The sequence below is a fragment of the Anoplolepis gracilipes genome, chromosome 12, assembly GCF_047496725.1.
Source record: "Anoplolepis gracilipes chromosome 12, ASM4749672v1, whole genome shotgun sequence".
Classification (NCBI taxonomy): Eukaryota; Metazoa; Arthropoda; class Insecta; order Hymenoptera; family Formicidae; genus Anoplolepis; species Anoplolepis gracilipes.
The window spans coordinates 4,134,873-4,151,662 of record NC_132981.1 but is presented as its reverse complement, the minus strand read 5'-3'; the positions used below and the strand labels follow the sequence as shown (position 1 = coordinate 4,151,662).

The window sequence follows — 16,790 nt, the reverse complement described above, 5'->3', positions numbered from 1 at the left end:
AGAAATTAATTGGTAATTATCTCGCGGCTACGTCGAGGGTGGTCGAGCGCGTGGCGTATATTTACCGTATGAATTAATCACTCTGCGGTACATATATCCGTGTACGCATTCACGCTGTCACGTCCGTCAACCGTTAAAATTCAAGAAACAACGACACGATTATGTCACGTCGCCGGGTTTACGAGGATCATATAATTTTTTTATACATTGAAAGCATCCCTTCCAATTTCTTTGAATCCCGCGATGTATTTTATGTACGTCGCATTTGAAAATATCCAAAAGATTCTATTAAAATTCTTGATAATTTTTTAATAATTCAACATGCACTTATCATGTCTCGAGATACCTGTTAACTTAAAACATTAATTAATTCAAACTCAGCGAGTTAAGTATTTTTCTTATTAAAAATTAAATTTTTCAATAGAAATAAACTTTAACAAAATTATCTGGGTTAGAAGTTACACGAGTTTATTCGATTAAAAAGAATTACCTATCTTTCGAAAATTATGATGGACTCCATTCTCATGAATAATTTAGCAATAATAATTCGGTATTTATTATTTGTCTTACTCTGAAATAGTTCTCAATAATATTGTCGAACAGTTGATTTATAAATAATTTTACAGATGTGATACAATTGGAAGAAGTCCTACCTATATCCCTTTCTCTTTTCGCACGATCGCATAACATAATCTTATACGGTATTACAGTTTATTTCTATCTCTACGTCCGGCGATATGCGTTCTTTTCAAACGATTCCTCTTCTTCTTTCATTTTATCCCTCGTGCCCCTTGTACCATTCCATTTCATCCTCCCTCACCGTCGGCGGTCCTCTACCCCTACGTAGTGCAGTATCGATTTCAATCCACGTTGCTTCTATCCTGTATTTTCCCCTCTAGCTACGTACATCCGCCATTTCTGTCCGTCTGTTTCGCGGAAGCGGCTCTTTTACATTTCCTCTTGACTCGATGAGAAAACCCCCGGTGCGAGTTTTATACGGATTGTTTGGCGCTAAGCCATCTTGGATCGCACTTGCTCAGAATTCTTTGCGCTCCCTACGGGAACTACCGTGGGATGGAAAGAGGGAGGCAGGGGGAGGAAAGGAAAGAAGGCGCACTTTCCGCATCCGTTGTATACGATTATCGGTCGCGGAAAACAATGCGCGTTGCCTGGCAAACGTATGCGAGCCTTGGCGATTCGCCTCGCGAATTATGTTAAGCGCCATCGTACGCGCTACACGCTCGGCTACCTCGGCGCAAAATCGCGTCGTGAATTTTATTGCGTCGCGCGCCACCCCTGTTATGCGAGATAAATTGGGTAGTTCGTAAAAGGGGCTCGCCGCCCCCTCCCCCCCCAACCCCTCCCCGCGAAATATCGAAAGTATCGTGTCCCGCTGTTTTATATGCTAGTATTTCTCGAAGGCGAAAAGAAATCGTAAAGAAAGGGGGATTACTGTCTTGTCGCATGGCATATTTAACCGTTAGCAATATCAAGACCGAGATCTTGATTCTAGGTAAGGGCAAATTGTACGTTATTGCATTTTTCCGCAAGCTGTTGCGGAAGCCGCAGTTGTTGGATGGTAACTGAAACGTAAGAGATTATGTGTACGGACTAACACTCATCAAGTAGAGATATATTCAACGAGAGCCATCGTAAAACCGGTGCAAACAAACTTGTTAAATTTTTTTAAATTTAACGTAAGCACATGACGTCATGTTGCGGTGAGTTTCAAAAGGAAATTCGCTGGAGACAAAAATATTCTGATGATGTTACTACGAAAGGCTGTCCGCGGCATAAAAGGATATCAAGTGTCAGAAATATCTCATGCTTTATTTCGTTTCCCGTCCGCCCATTTTATTTACTTTGTAGCTGTATTTCAGAGCGAGATTGCCACGCGTACTCGTTTATTATCCGAAGTAGGCCATGACTGTTCTTGTCGCGCTTTTCTAATTTCTTACCACTGTCTTGCCCGTGCGCACGCAATATCAGCATCGTGGGAATAAGAGATCATAACGGTACAAGTAGCCCAACTGTGTGCAATTTCTGCTCCTCGGAAAAATCATAATGCAAGTGTATAATATTGGTGAGAGTAAAACGTTGTGTAAATTCACGATTTAATTCTCCCGAGACTGTTATTACACGTAAGCTGCGTAATAAGTAAAGAACGTTAGGAGAGAGATTTTTACAATTAATATCTTTCTTTGGTGAAATCTACTATTATGTTTCCCCTTTATTTGTGAATAAAATGAAAAGATTTTTTTTTTCCCTCCCCGCAGCCGCGCGCGTCTCTCGTTTTGTATCAATTAATAGTTCAAAGCATTAATATGCAGCGTTTGCAATTTTATCCAATTAAAGATTGAATTAACCGAAACAAAACACCAAGGGGCACTTTTCTTTCCTCATATTTATGAAACTCGTTCATTATTACCAGACGAATAATTTCCAGAACATTTTTCCACGTTACATCGCGTCGTAATTGCGAATTTTTCGCATTGGTATCGCCACTTTTTTTCCCCTTCTCCAATAACTTTATTCAGAAACAAGCACGTGCATTCGCGACGAGTAATAAAGGAACCTAGTGCCGCTGATAGATTGATAAATTACACCATTATATAACAACGAATGTTACATAATTCATTTTCAATAACCCGCGCTCGAATGTAAATTCGCCAATCGATGATGCAAGTGCGTGGCGTTCATTAAAAAATCAGGGTTCGTTGACGGAATAGTCGAAAAAAAGAAGAAATTCTCGTAAGAGAAATGAACATTTTAAAAAACTTGAAAATTGGCGCGATCTTGTTCCGTTCTAAAAAAGAAAATCGATTGATCGAAATTTCAAAGACAATCCCCCTCGCTTCAGAAAACAAGATTCGACCGATGTCATCCATTGATTCGACAAATGACTCAATTATCGAAATGTAGAAAAAAAAGAGACGAGGAGAACGCGCGAAGTTGAAAAGAGATGAAACCAAAAGGTAAAGCAATTGCGCGAACTGCAAAATGCTTCCGGAATTTTCATTGAATTTTGCACGACGTCTCATAACGAATATTGAAACGACGACTCATCTATATCGATCGGCAGAAAAAAAAAAATGCTTTCATATTAGGCGATCACCTGGAAATCCAGACAGATAAGGGCGCCTTTGAAAATTCATTCAGTTGTAACATGACGATCACGACCACCGACGTCCGTCGGTTAAAGGGCTGATTCGAGGATTCGCGAACGGGAAAAAGTGCGGAAGATAGTGCGATGCACAAGTTGCAATGGAAAGTTATAAAATGTGTAAAGAAGAGAAAAGGGCTCTCTCGTTAACGTCGGAAAACATAAGAATCAATCAAACTGATCGAGTCCCGGACCACTTGATCCCCGCAACTTTCAAGAGGTTTACAGGGACTTAATTAAAGCAAATGGTCTCGCGAGTAATAAAAGTTTCCGCGCATAATGAACTCGTTTAATTTCAGGCTTAAAACTAAATTCTCCAAAATTTACATTCGAGAAAATTTACGTTAGCGTCGAGGCGAAGGACGTGCAAGACAGAAACTCTTTTAACGAACAGCGTCTCTCGCGGGACTGCTAGCTCAAGCTTAGATATTGAAGCTCGTAAACACAACGACAGCGTTGAAAGTAAATAATTTTAAAAATCTATTGACGCAATATTATATGTCGTAGTAATCGCTGAAATTCGATACGTTAATATAATTCTGAAAAATATCTGCGTCCAGCAATGCCGGTGTCTTCGTATATTGTCGTGGATCAAATAAAACCGAAGAAAGATGATAAAGAGCGTCTTTACGAGTAATTACAAGAGTCTCGCCTTTAACGAACCCGCTTAATGCTGTGCTTAAAACTGAATTATCTGAAATTTGCATTCGGGGGAGATATCGCGACAATCTCTCTCTCTCTCTCTCTCCCATGACGGGTAAGGGAGTAGGAGGGGAGGCAATTGTAGGCGAAAATTCTTTCAAGGAGTAACATCCCCCGCGGGATCAATGCTCCAAGCTTCTACCCGTTAACCATCTCGGTAACGAATAACGGCGTCGTTTCAATTTGCTTGCAAGCAGCGTCGCGGAACCTCCGGAATAACGGTATATAAAGCCCGGCTCGTGGTTTCCAAGTAGATCACCGTCTAAAGGCAAAGGACCTGCATATACAGTGACTAATTGAAGCGTACTTTGCTTTCGAGAAGGCTATTTCGTCGCCTGTTTTCCGTCCCTCGAACTTTCGTCGTTGAAAGATGGGATGATTCTCTCGACTTTGTAATTAACCGCGTCGCAGGATGAGATGACACGGGTTATATTCTTGCACTCGATATATGTGTGTGTTCCACGTTACTATTTTTTTTATCACTTCCTTGGTATGGAGAGGTAAACTTTTTTTACGAGCAACTCTATAAAAAAGACATAGTTTTAATATCTTCCGTTGTCTATGAATCTATTGGCCAAAAAGTAATGTTGTTTTTAGACATTCTTTTTAGTTTTTTTTTTGTCGTGAGACAAGAACATCATCTATTGCAAAAAAAAAAAAAAAAAAAAAAAAAAATGACATTACTTTTTGGCCAATATTACAAATTATTTGGCTTGATTACGTTTTTGATCGTACGTATATAATTTGGCAGATATATCTGGTATATTATACATTTAATATATTTCGCTTATGAGCCGATTTCTCGCGATTTGTGCATTGATGACAATGAGTCACAGGAATACACGAGCGTGTAGCTTCCCTCGTTGCGTTGCCTCGTTACAACAGTGAACCAAACAGCGTCAAAATACGACACGGGCCGCTACGCCCGTTGGTTAATTTTACATTATCTTGTGCTGTACTGCCGTAGCTTCGAATTAGCAATAACAGAGTAGAATACACGCTACGTGCACCGTGCATAAGTGCCCTCCCTGCGTTTACATCATCGTCCATTCGTGTGCATATGCATTTTACAAGCACGAACAGAGAATGCGCGCCACTCAACCGGTCGCTGCTAACAACTTTAAAAGTCCCCCCCGGTTAAACGAAAAATTCGATTACACTCTGTTCCGACCGGTGAGCCTTTTCGGCTGAATGAAGATCTGCAATATTTATATCACGCGATGTGGGTTATAAATACACCGTGAGCTTTATTGGAATCATCGCGGGTTGTCTGTTGAGTAACTGGGTTTACCAATATGTTCTACTTGAAAAGTTTACTTAATTTTACCAATAAAATGTATCATATTTGATATAATATTATATATAAGATTTAGTTTAACAAAATAAAATTTTTTTCAATTTTTTTCTATTATTTTAATCAGATTAACGATATCTTAAATTGTATAAATATTAATTTATACAAAATAATTATTTTATATAATATATCAGTAATAATCCGTTGATTCGTTACTTTTCCTCATCGCAAAATTATATGTCTCACTTAAAGCTTTTCATTTTACATACGTATATATCTATGGCAATGGAATATAAAAATTATTTTATCATTATTTTGAACAAAACTTGTATTTTAGACATGTAGATAAGCGTTCGCACATATACACACACGCAGTAATATCAGTTAATAAACGAAGATAATATCGACTGCCGATTCATCTTATCGTTGCAATAATGCTCTAATGGACGTCAAACTTCGTCGAACTGGCATGCTCGGGCAACTTTACTTAATCTTGCATAAGTTACAGCCCTGAACTAATAGTAATAGAGTAGAGAATACGTTTGGCGTGCTGCACCATAAGTGCTCCGGCTGCATGTACGTCCCGTACCAGCACGTTTTCGAGGACACGTACGTACACACACGCACACATACACACACACACACACACACACACATACATAAATGCGTGCAACACGAAGAGGGAGAGCATAAGAGGAAGCAGGCCGATGGGGTGAAAGAGAACGAGCGGATGGGACATGCGGCCAGTCCTCGTTAATAGCTTTGAAAGTTCGGATTAAACGCAGAATTGCGTTAAATTCCGGCCGGGCAACCCCTGACTCTTCGGCGTGCTTGCCGTTGAGCAAGCATGATAAAAATTAAATCAAAATGCGATAAAGACGGAAAAATATGTTCTTTAATAACATCCGAAGTATGTTTGATAGATCGCCGAAGCTGCAAAGTAAATATATGTAAATGAATGTAACACTCGATAACGCCAGAAAGATATTGAAATATAATAAATTGATAATAAATAAAAATATGGTGAAAATTTATCCGAATGTTTTGTGACAAACGCCAATGATATACGATTACGGGAAGAGATCATATTTGAATATGTATCTGCAAATATATCGTTATTATGATATTGAATATTTGTTGAATTTACGAGAAAATGTTAATTACAAATTAAAGTTATATTTAAAAAAAAATTATATCGCATTCAAAGTGATTCCTATACGTCGTTATTTGTTTTTATATACATTTGTTGCATATCATCTGCAGCTATTATAAATTTCTCGGTGTTAATAAATCTGACTTCTTTTATTACATACTTATTCTCCGTTAAAATAATGCATTGAAAAACATATAAAAAGGTAAAATAAGGATTAACGATATGTAGCTTTAGAATAGCGTCGCGAGTAAAAGTTCAACATGTCGCCTAGGTGAAAATACCGCTTAATACTTAATCCGATTACCGGTTTAAAGTATACAGGGTGTCTCACTAATTGTAAAATCACCTTAACGTCACTTCTTCGACGGATTAAAAATCAATTAGAGCATATCGCAAAAATATCAAAAAGGATTAGCATCACGTTAAAAGCTATCAGTTTTCTCAAAATTGATAGTCTTCATGATTCATTGTCAAATCTATCGAAACAAATTCTATCAAACATTAAATAGTCAATAAAATATATTTTATTAACAGCTTAAATTATACCTATTATTCAGTTTATTAAATTTATCAAAGATGCACGTTATTAACAAGTAACGAGGATCTCCCATATGTGCTCTGTCGGATATATGTATATTAATGTCCTGCATGTGTATTTAATCCGCGCGAACGAGTGACAATATGGATCGTACGGACGATGGCGGGTATAAAAATCCTCGCGACTCTATCCGCAATCGTGCGCTACTTCTCGCACAGAGATGAATTTTGATCCGTAGTGAGTACGGTGAAAAAAAATTGGATTTTCCGCAAAATTCTCATCGCGGTGGCGTACGAATTGCCACGGTGTATAACCGCCAAGCAGGGTATTTACACTCGGTCGGCAGAGCACAGGGGTCGGCAAGGTGGATAGGGAGGTGGGAAGAGGACGCGCGCGACCAAGTGAAGAAAGAGCACAAAAAGGGACGAAGCGAGAATACCACCGGGGTTACTCGAGTCGTTAAAAGTTGAGGGTATTATCCCGCTGAAACCGCGGGACGGCATAAAGCTGGCTGGAGTTAATGTTTAAGGGTCAATTTCAGCGCCGGATGTAAAGGTGACGTGACCCACTATCGTATCAGTCTCCCCCAAGTTTTCTGCTCCCGTCGCGTTTCTCCCGCCAGGTGCGATATCTCCGGTGAATCTGCACCCCGTCTCACCCCCTGCACCCACGTCTAGAAAACATGTCGTGTATGTTACGTACAAGGTTATGTACATCTTGCTTGAGTGTGATATAACTTTGTAGCTTTTATTCTCTCTCTCTCTCTCTCTCTCTCTTTCTCTTTTTCTCGTACTCGTTTGTATGACTTGTGAATGTCGTCGTGACGACGACGACGACGACGACGACGACGAGAAGACGAGGAGAATTTCATTTGTTATTATTACTCGTGACTTTTTACCTTTTATGTGTCTGCGATGCAACATTTCAGCATTACACCTTGATATCAACATGTCAAGAACGCAATCTGTTCCGTTCTGACTCCGTATCTCTGGAATCCGCGTTTCTATGATTATACATTATCGTTGTATAACCAAACCAAATAATTCAATATCACCCGCTTTTACTCGTCTTAAGAGTTACACTGTATAATTTGTAATTTCGTAATTTTGCTATAATTTGTATCTTTTTTTTTACAATGTACATTATCTTAAAATATACATTATATTATTTTGATAGGAATAAATTTTTTATTACATTGTGCACTATTAAAATATACATTATATAATGTGCATAATGTATATTTTAATAATGTACAATATATAATAAGAGAATTGATTACTATCAAAATATATGTAATTATTATATTATATATTTTATTATATTGTACATTATTAAAATATGGATTATGTATATTATTGTAATAATCAATTGTTCATACTAATATTTGCATGATGTCACATATATTAAATTTCTTATTTACACCAAGTGTCTGGTCGACAAAAAAGGATTCTTGCGTTTCCTCTGAGGCCGAATAATTTCACGAATTACGTCCAGCCCTATTTTACGCGTCACCGAGTATCTTCCAGCCGCTACAACGTGCGGTAATAATGGAACGCTTTAGGTAAATCGCACAATTTAGGATGCAGAAGCGACGCGGCCTCGCCCCCGTGTCGCACAGCTCGCATACGAGAATAACATTTGCCGTGGCAGTAATTTAACTTTCTAATTATATGTGTGCGCGTATGCCTCTTGATTCTGCTCGTGACGTGTCTCGGTGAATTGAAATTGTTATAAAATAACGCGGACACCGGAGCTTCGTGTCGCTTGAAACCGTCTTCGATACATCTCGGAAATGTGTTAGAAACCGATAAAAAGCGAAACGTGTATCCTAATCTCTCGCTAATTCCAAAATCGTGCGCGCGCACGTATATATGTATATTGTCATCTTATAAATTCTTAAAGTTATATCATATTTTTATATGCTGCGAATAAAAAAGCAGAAGGTATATAAAAATACATTTGATTTTTCCCTTATTAATTTCTTTTAAAATAAGTTTACAAAAGAAATTATCAAGGAAAAAAAAAGTAGTTAAATTTTTTTCTTCATTTTCTCTTTAATTTCGAATGTTTCAATTTGCTTTCAATCGTTTTAACTTCTTTATCTGTGCTATTTTCTGTTATGCGTTTTGCCGTATAATTTTATTTCGGTAATATATTAAAGTTGCGCAAGTTAAATCCAACGCGAAACTTGTCCACGCGGACCACAAGCTCGGGCCCCGCATTATTCTGGAATTTCACGCTGATTTGTTAGCAACTTTGTTGCTGGAACATATTATATGCGAACGCGAACGCGAGCGTAACTTCTCGCATGAGAATAATTTAACTTTCTAATTATGTGTGCCCTTGGAGTTCGTTGAGTGAGTGAAACTTTATTTCGTTTGACTTAAAGTCGAATGCGAGTATAGTCTTACACGGGGGTCGTAAGTATTTTTATATTCTTTCGCACTATAGTTCGTTACATATAGTTAGATTGCTTGAAATGCCGCGCGCGTGCCAAACTTTCGAGAGAATTTCTTTCAATTTTACGAAGGCTTACAAAATCTCGCGCGCATTCTACGATGACCCCGTGAGAGCTCATGGCACCCTCAATCCGAGCGTAACACGCGAATATAAATGTGATTTTCCGTGGTGCCAACTCTCCTCCCTCCACATTCCGTTGAATCTCGACGGGTTGATCGATCCGCGCTCCGAGAACATATCGTGTATGTTGTTACTTATGGGAGTAACATTTCGCGTGGGAGTAATTAAACTTTCGCGCTCTTTGTACACATAATTCTCCTGGTGATATCAACGATGTAGAAAGTTCACTCCCTCGATGCGACGCATCGTGGAATCGGTAACATTACTGCTGTAACTTTCCGAGACGCGAATCAAATTTTTTTTAATTTTTTAATCAAGTATTTACCAGAAAAATAAAAAGACAAACTTGTATACATTAAAGGTATTTAAAAAAAAAAGTATTACATTCAGCTATTCAGATATTTATTTATTATTTTTTTTTTATACGAAGTAAACGCAACAAGTAAAAGACAGTATTATAGAAGTCGCTAAGTCACTTCTTCCCGTTTATATCGAATAACGCGAAAAGAAAATGCATAACTCCCGTAATGCTCCCGATATTGATTCCGCTACGTCATCTGCATCGAGATTCGTCACGAGTAATTTACACAGATAGATAGGAATTATTCATGAGCCAATTTAGCGCGCCCGGGTAAAATCAATCGCATCAATGCTTTCACGTAGCAGAACCACCAGAGTTTGCTGCGGCTTTCCGCGAATACGTCGTGATACACCAGAGGTGGACCGGAGAATTCCGGGTGTCGCGTCTAATGAGTCAGTCAACGAATTGATAGAACTCTCTCTCTTTCTCTCGTCCTCCGCCGCGCCACCATATTTTCCCGATGCCCTGTTTGCCCAAAGTTGCTACGTCAATGACACGTGCCTCCGATTGCTACCCTTCCCGCCGAACTCTCTCGCCGTCGCGAAAAGCATCCGATTGGAACGCAGCGAATGTGATTCGATACTTCGTTATGTATGACGCATCGATGAAATTTGCGGATCCGCGCATTACGATGTCACGTTGATGAACGACGTGGCTTCTGTCAAATTACAGAGCGGCTGCAGCGCTCCCGACTGTTGTCCGAGATAACGAGTTGACTTTCGCGATGGTCGTATTAATTATTATCGGTGCGGCGAAACAACGCTTAACGAGCAAAGAATCGATCAAGTAGCTTAATTACTACATTATTTTCTTCCTTGATAAAATTGTTTACGTTTTCGGCGCCTTAACGTAACTTCTTATTCAGAAATTTCGTTATTACCGAGAATCCACTTCGCGCTGCGCCGTATCCTGCTTGTATTTTTATGGGCTTACATGTGCTTCCTCCGAACAAGCGAACGTATAATTTGCATAGCACAGCACGAACTCGGAAAAGCTCGCTATTGTTATTTCATCCAGAGGTTTCTTATTAAAAAATTTTTCATCTTTTAAACGCGCGTTGCCGCTTTATTATTCGATTAAGATTTGCATTGTTAGGTTTAGAGTAAATATCGCAAGATATATTGAAAATATTATTAACATTTTATTAAGCAGTTACGTAAATAAATTAATTCATAAAGTTGTAGAGTTAGGTACACAATTCAATGTTGTGCTAGATTCTCTATTTTATCTTTCTATCGTGAAAATTATTTTTGTTTTAAATTTTATTTGGTAAATATATGATATAAGGTACAAAATTTTTTTTTTATCTAAGTTTAAATATTTTATATTTAAATATCTTGCACTGTTATAATAATATAACGTTGCGCGAGTAATTAAATTATGAAAATTTATACGACAATTCAAGTATTAAACAAATGCTGAGAACGAATGTCATTCAAAGTTTATTTGAACGCGTCGCAGGATATTAAACTAAACTGTTGTCACGCTACAACGTAGTTGCGATTCTCTGCGTTAACTTTATACACAAATTCAGTCGCCTCATGTTAGTTTCTGCACAAACTAATTGCTTCGCGCGAAGCACTCTCTTTTGCAGCTTTGTGAAAAGCAAAAAGACATAAAAACATGCATAATTATAAATAACACAGTAATCGGATGCGAGAGATAAATTCGTTGGTGGATTATGATAATTAAGCCTTCCTCCATTTCTGTGCATGCTTTTAAAATGCTAGGTAGAGGAATTAATGGAGAGGAATTTGTAGTCTAATGTTATGTATCTTTGAAATTAACATTTCTCTTATTATAATAACAACGTGAAAACACAATAAGATATTGAAATGTATGGAAAGCTGACCTACATTAGCGCGGTTAGCTAAATAAAGCGGCGGATCAAGGAATTTATTTTCGTGGGACGGACAGGACCATCATCCGCGCCGTCACCTTTGTCGTTATGCGAGCTTGCCCTGCGAAATCCCGTTCCTTAAACGTATGCATGACTCTCGACCGATTCGGGCCTGTTAACATATAAATTGCCGCTTAACGGGGAGACAATCAGTTTCACGGGAACTCTTGGGAAGAGAGTGACGACAGAGATGAAGACGGACGGCACCGAGCGGGAGGATAAACGAGACGGTAAAGGCCAAAAGGGAGAAAGGAAAGAGAGAGATAGAAAAGGAGCGATGGGAGACGAGGTCACCTCCGAAAGTAACGGAGAAGAGCGGTGGAAAAGACAAAGCGCATGGCGGGAATGAGAGAGTCCGTCGAAGGGACAGAAACGGGAGGGGTGTGAGTGGCATTCAATTCAATTTCCTAAGAAACTCTTTAGTGTTTGAGATACAGCCGCCGAAAGGATGCGCGTGAGGTTAGATATGTGGTGGAGATGGTGGGTGAAATCGCTGGGGGGGGGGGGAGATGGAAGATGGATAAACGAGGCGATCGTAGGAAGAGAGAGAGAAAGAGGGAAGTAGGAAGGAATAGGGATCGAAATAGAGAGAAATCCGGAGGATGGATGGAAGCGCGATCGCGTGGAGTTGAGGGCAAAGGGTTGGAAAGAGGAAGAAAGACCCGACACACGCGGCGCGTTAAGGACAGAGCGAGTGATAGAAAAACTGCGATAGGGAGTGAGTCGGAAGACAACTACAACGATAGAGAGCTGCATAAAAAGGGGAAAGAAGTTCTCTCGTGTGAGTACGGGGGCGGCGAATAAGAGGGCGAAGGGCGGGGAGGGGGGGGAGAAGGGATTGATATTGCCGAAAGAGAAGGAAGATGGTGAGAGAGCCCCCCTAGGATTGTGAGAGGGGAGCAGGATATACGAGAGCGAGAGAGCGTGGACGGAAGAACGCGGGGGATAAACGGAGACGCGGGAACGGGGAAGGGGGGAGGGTGGGGCGAGAGAGACTGACTAACTGACTGTGGCCGGTTATATAGGGGAACGAAAGGGGGAGATACACAGCGCGAGGGGGAATAAGGATTCTGTGCGCGGGCGCGAAGCTGGCGCAAACTCTTCGTGCAGCATCCCTCGTCAGTTGCAAGTCAGGAACTATCGCGGCCGCGTGACGGCCAGCCTTTGCTATTCGCCCTGCTCTATCTCTGCCGATCTCGAGCGCGACGATCGGCCGATCGATCGCAAAAGTACATACACAGAAAAAAAAAAAAACGGAGATCTTTCGTGATTGAACTGCGATTTCTCGATTTTCCGATGTTATTCCGCGGCGCGACAGATTTTCGCTCGCGCGATTAGAAATCTTTTTCTGTTTTTTCTTTTTTTTTTTAATTAATGGAAGACCACGGAAACGGAAGCACCGTCGTGGCACCAATCGACGAGCGAGACCTCGTGTATATGTAGGCGAAAAGCGTAACGCGTGGATATATAGTGTGACACATAAGATCTCTCACAGACAGAATGGATAAAGACTATCGGCGGGATTACAGAAAAATGCGATGTGCTCTGCTTCACCTGCTGCTGATAGTAGGGGGTAAGTTTCATCAGGCAGTGTTAAGTTTGATAAAAGGGAGGGTTATCCTTCTCACATCGACTTTTAATCTTCGATCGCAAATGATCGTTCAAGTGAATCTTCCACCACTGTTTCGTCGTCGATGCAAAAATAATGAACGAAGAAGGAGGGATAGGGGTAAAAGGGATGTTTCTCCGGTTAATGGTTTTCGCACCAAGAGTACATACTTTACGCGCGTATCATCTATTTTAAATAACACTACGCATACAAGAGAGGCATTCTTGATGAAAATCCTGAACGCTGTGTGTGGTTCTACCGGCTTTGTTTTACATTATTAAATAACATGGAGAAGACAGAGGAAGAGCGAAAATCTGTCGAAAGGAAGGGAAAGTCCGCTCTTCCGTATCACACCCCAAGAGGAGCAGAGACGTAAAACGTTCAAGTTCCCGCTAAATTAGCTCAAGCAGTCGTTAAAGGAATCATTGGTGCGATCTTCTACGCCTTTTACAGTTGCCTCGTTATTTAAAAGTACCGAGAACCGCTGATCCCAAGAAGGATGTGAATGCCTGCGTTTTCTCGGGGAATGGGCGATCGTTCGCAGCCGTTCTACGATCGGCAGAAACGACATTGTTACAACTGAGTTCAGTTCGGGCGGATTCACGCCGGGATTGTAATCGACACTTTTGCTCTTCGACGCAATCCTCGATATTACCACTGCGATTTACTAAACTCTCTGTTGGTGCGAACCATAAAGTGGCAAAGTATCGCTAGACAAAAATAATAGAACGATTACTTGTGCTAAAATTGTATTGATGGAAATGAATTTAAATCATTTTTTTTTTTTTTTTACAAAGTAAACGATGTCGAATCGATTAATCATTCAATTGATTATCTCTGTTTATATGTACTCCTTTTAATTGAATCAAATCAAAGTATATACTGCAACTGCTGTAAACTGAAAAAGATTGCGGGGTGAATGTTTTGCTCTGATTCACAGCGATTTGGACGCGAGCCATTTTACTAGAATGGCTCTTATAGAATAACAATTTCTCGGTATCAGTCTTGTTATAGACGAGCTCGCGCTAAAGTTTGGTTTTACTTTGTCAAAGTAGGTCGAACGTCTCGCAGTATTCATGTATTTAGAAGAAATATTAGAGAGTGATAGTCTTCTTACAGTTTGCATTTGCACTAAAATTATTTCATACGACTCTTTTTTTTCTTGTTGAAAAACAAGTAGGATCGTAAAATATCATACATTATCGTTATAGTAGTATAAAATAAATATGTAGAATTAAAGGTGCAATTGGATTTAAGTTAAAATTTTTCACACTCCGGAAAAGGGTACAGTTCTGACACGTAAGAGCAATTGTTTCGTGACAATCAGAGGAGTTAATAGAGTAAGTTAAAGTGAGTGGAAGTGAGGTGGGAGTGAGCGAGTTTTTAGGTCCGAACAGAGTGATGTATGTATTCAACGATGTAAAAAGCGTAACGGGCGGGAAGTTCCGAAACTATTTGAGATATCGAAAAACCATTTCCGACTCTCACGTTTATAAAAATTTAAAAACTTGTGCATGTGTTCTGAAAGTGTATCTAGATTGACTAACCGATTGGACCGAGCAAAACGATTTATATGCAGAAATTTCGACACCGTCTTTCTAATTATGATACATTGGAGATAATTATCATTTTATTCGTCACGTTTTTTTTTTTCAAAAAATGAAAAACCCATAATTCTAGAAAAATTCAAATATATTATGAATTTAATATGAATATATAATGTATTTAATTGTGCATTATTCACTGGACTTATGTGAGTGTGTTATTCTTTATTTTTTCTTCATCTCTAATTAAATCTTTTAAAATATTTAATATAACAGATTCAAAATTTGTACATATTTAGAAAATTGAGAAAAAAGACTGTTCTAAAAAATTTTAGAAAATTATTTACAAAGTAGAAATTAAAATTATTTGCAAATTTCAACGTTTATAAATAGAAAATATTTTATATTTTAAACAAACATAAAAATAAAAAAATATATTCTTTATATGTAAAAATATAGAAAAGAAAAACTTTGCAAAATATTTTATAATGTCAAATAATTTTAAAATTGTCGTATAATGTGTTATTGTTATATTTTATTCTTTCGAGAACTCAAAGGGCGGAGCCCGCTAGACATGTTGCAATTTGCTGAAGGCGGACAACCGAACTAGTTAATTTGTCGATTCATCTAATTAAACTTGTAATCGTATTTACATTCGTCACATACACACACAGTATATAGATCTATTGAAAATATTCACAAATTAAAAAGCACGTTTTCAAATAATATTTGCATGTCATTATACTTTTTTCTGAATACAATATTTATCTGTATATATCATATAAGGATGGAATTATATTTTTATACTCATATCATATAGTTTTTCAAACTATATATACATCCACACTGTGTTTCAAAAGTTTCCGGAAAGCATGCCATTTTTGCGTTTGTAGAACTAGGTTGTTTCCGATGAGACAGATCCTCTCGACTGAATATTTGCCTCCGCTGGACCACCGCTTTTCCACACGATTGCGTCGTGCCACGAGAAGGCGAACAGATACGTGAGAACTCTTCGAAGAGAGATAAAGAGAGAGAGAGAGAGAGAGAGAGAAAGAAAAAGAAAAAGAAAAAGAAGAAGTCGAGATGGAACAAATCGTGGTGAACGTGCACTGGAATGCAGATATATCCGAGATACACTCGCCCCTTCTCGCTATCTTTTCGTAGATACTTTACCTCCGTGACGCAGTTTCCGCAAATGCGTTCTAAATCCGCATTCTCTCTTATTGGAAAAATACTACAGCGCTGAGTACGCATCGATGACACGATTTATTTTTCTTTTGCCGAGAGATCGCTTTTAGAGCAGAGATTTTTATACGCAACAATTTGCTGCCGCGCTTCCACTTTTATTTTTACACACAAAGTCCGCGTGTTTTTATAAAAGCCCATATACCCTGTACACTTTTTGCGATCGTACTTTGATTGCGCGGTAGAAGTAAGATTTTTTGTAAAAGAACAGTATGTAAGGAATTTTCCTTCATTTCTTTCTGGTACTATTTTCGAAATGAACGTGTTTGCTTCCGAGAGTGCACCATATTTTCGAATGCTTCTATAAACTCTGTTCACTCCGCGAACAGTTTCAGCATAAAACGTTTGTTGTCTTTCACAACTTTACCTGCTGCTGCGCTGCTTAGTTTCTCTCTCGTACTTTATAGCTATTGTTAAACATTTTTAAACAAAACGTAAAAAGAAAGTTCGCCTTCTCGCTTATATAGCATATTCATTTCAACTTAAATACGTATTGATGTAACTGTTATCAACTATTCAAATCATTTTTGCGTGCGATATCGCGCGAGTGAAAATTATTTCAAAAAATCGAAACACTTTTCCTTACAGCTTATGTAAATGCAACTATATTTTTTCAGCGTTAAACATTTCAGGAATTATTTTGCATATCTGGCTCCAATTTTATTCAATGGGGGAGGCAAGCTTTAATAAAACTATTATAA

General features: G+C 38.7%; 1 protein-coding gene across 2 annotated transcripts in view; it reads left to right on the top strand.

Moving 5' to 3' along the window:
* The window catches only part of LOC140671784 (neural cell adhesion molecule L1), a 151,543-nt gene that overhangs the window by 45,249 nt on the left and 89,504 nt on the right, over positions 1 to 16,790 (top strand). Inside the window, exon 1 of one of the 2 annotated variants that reach the window (XM_072903389.1) lies at positions 12,760 to 13,264. The exons of the other annotated variant lie outside the window; for it this stretch is intronic. Coding sequence (XP_072759490.1) covers positions 13,192 to 13,264 — 73 coding nt within the window. The 5' untranslated portion in view covers positions 12,760 to 13,191. Of the gene's footprint in view, positions 1 to 12,759; positions 13,265 to 16,790 lie in introns of those variants that run through there. 2 annotated transcript variants of the gene reach the window in all.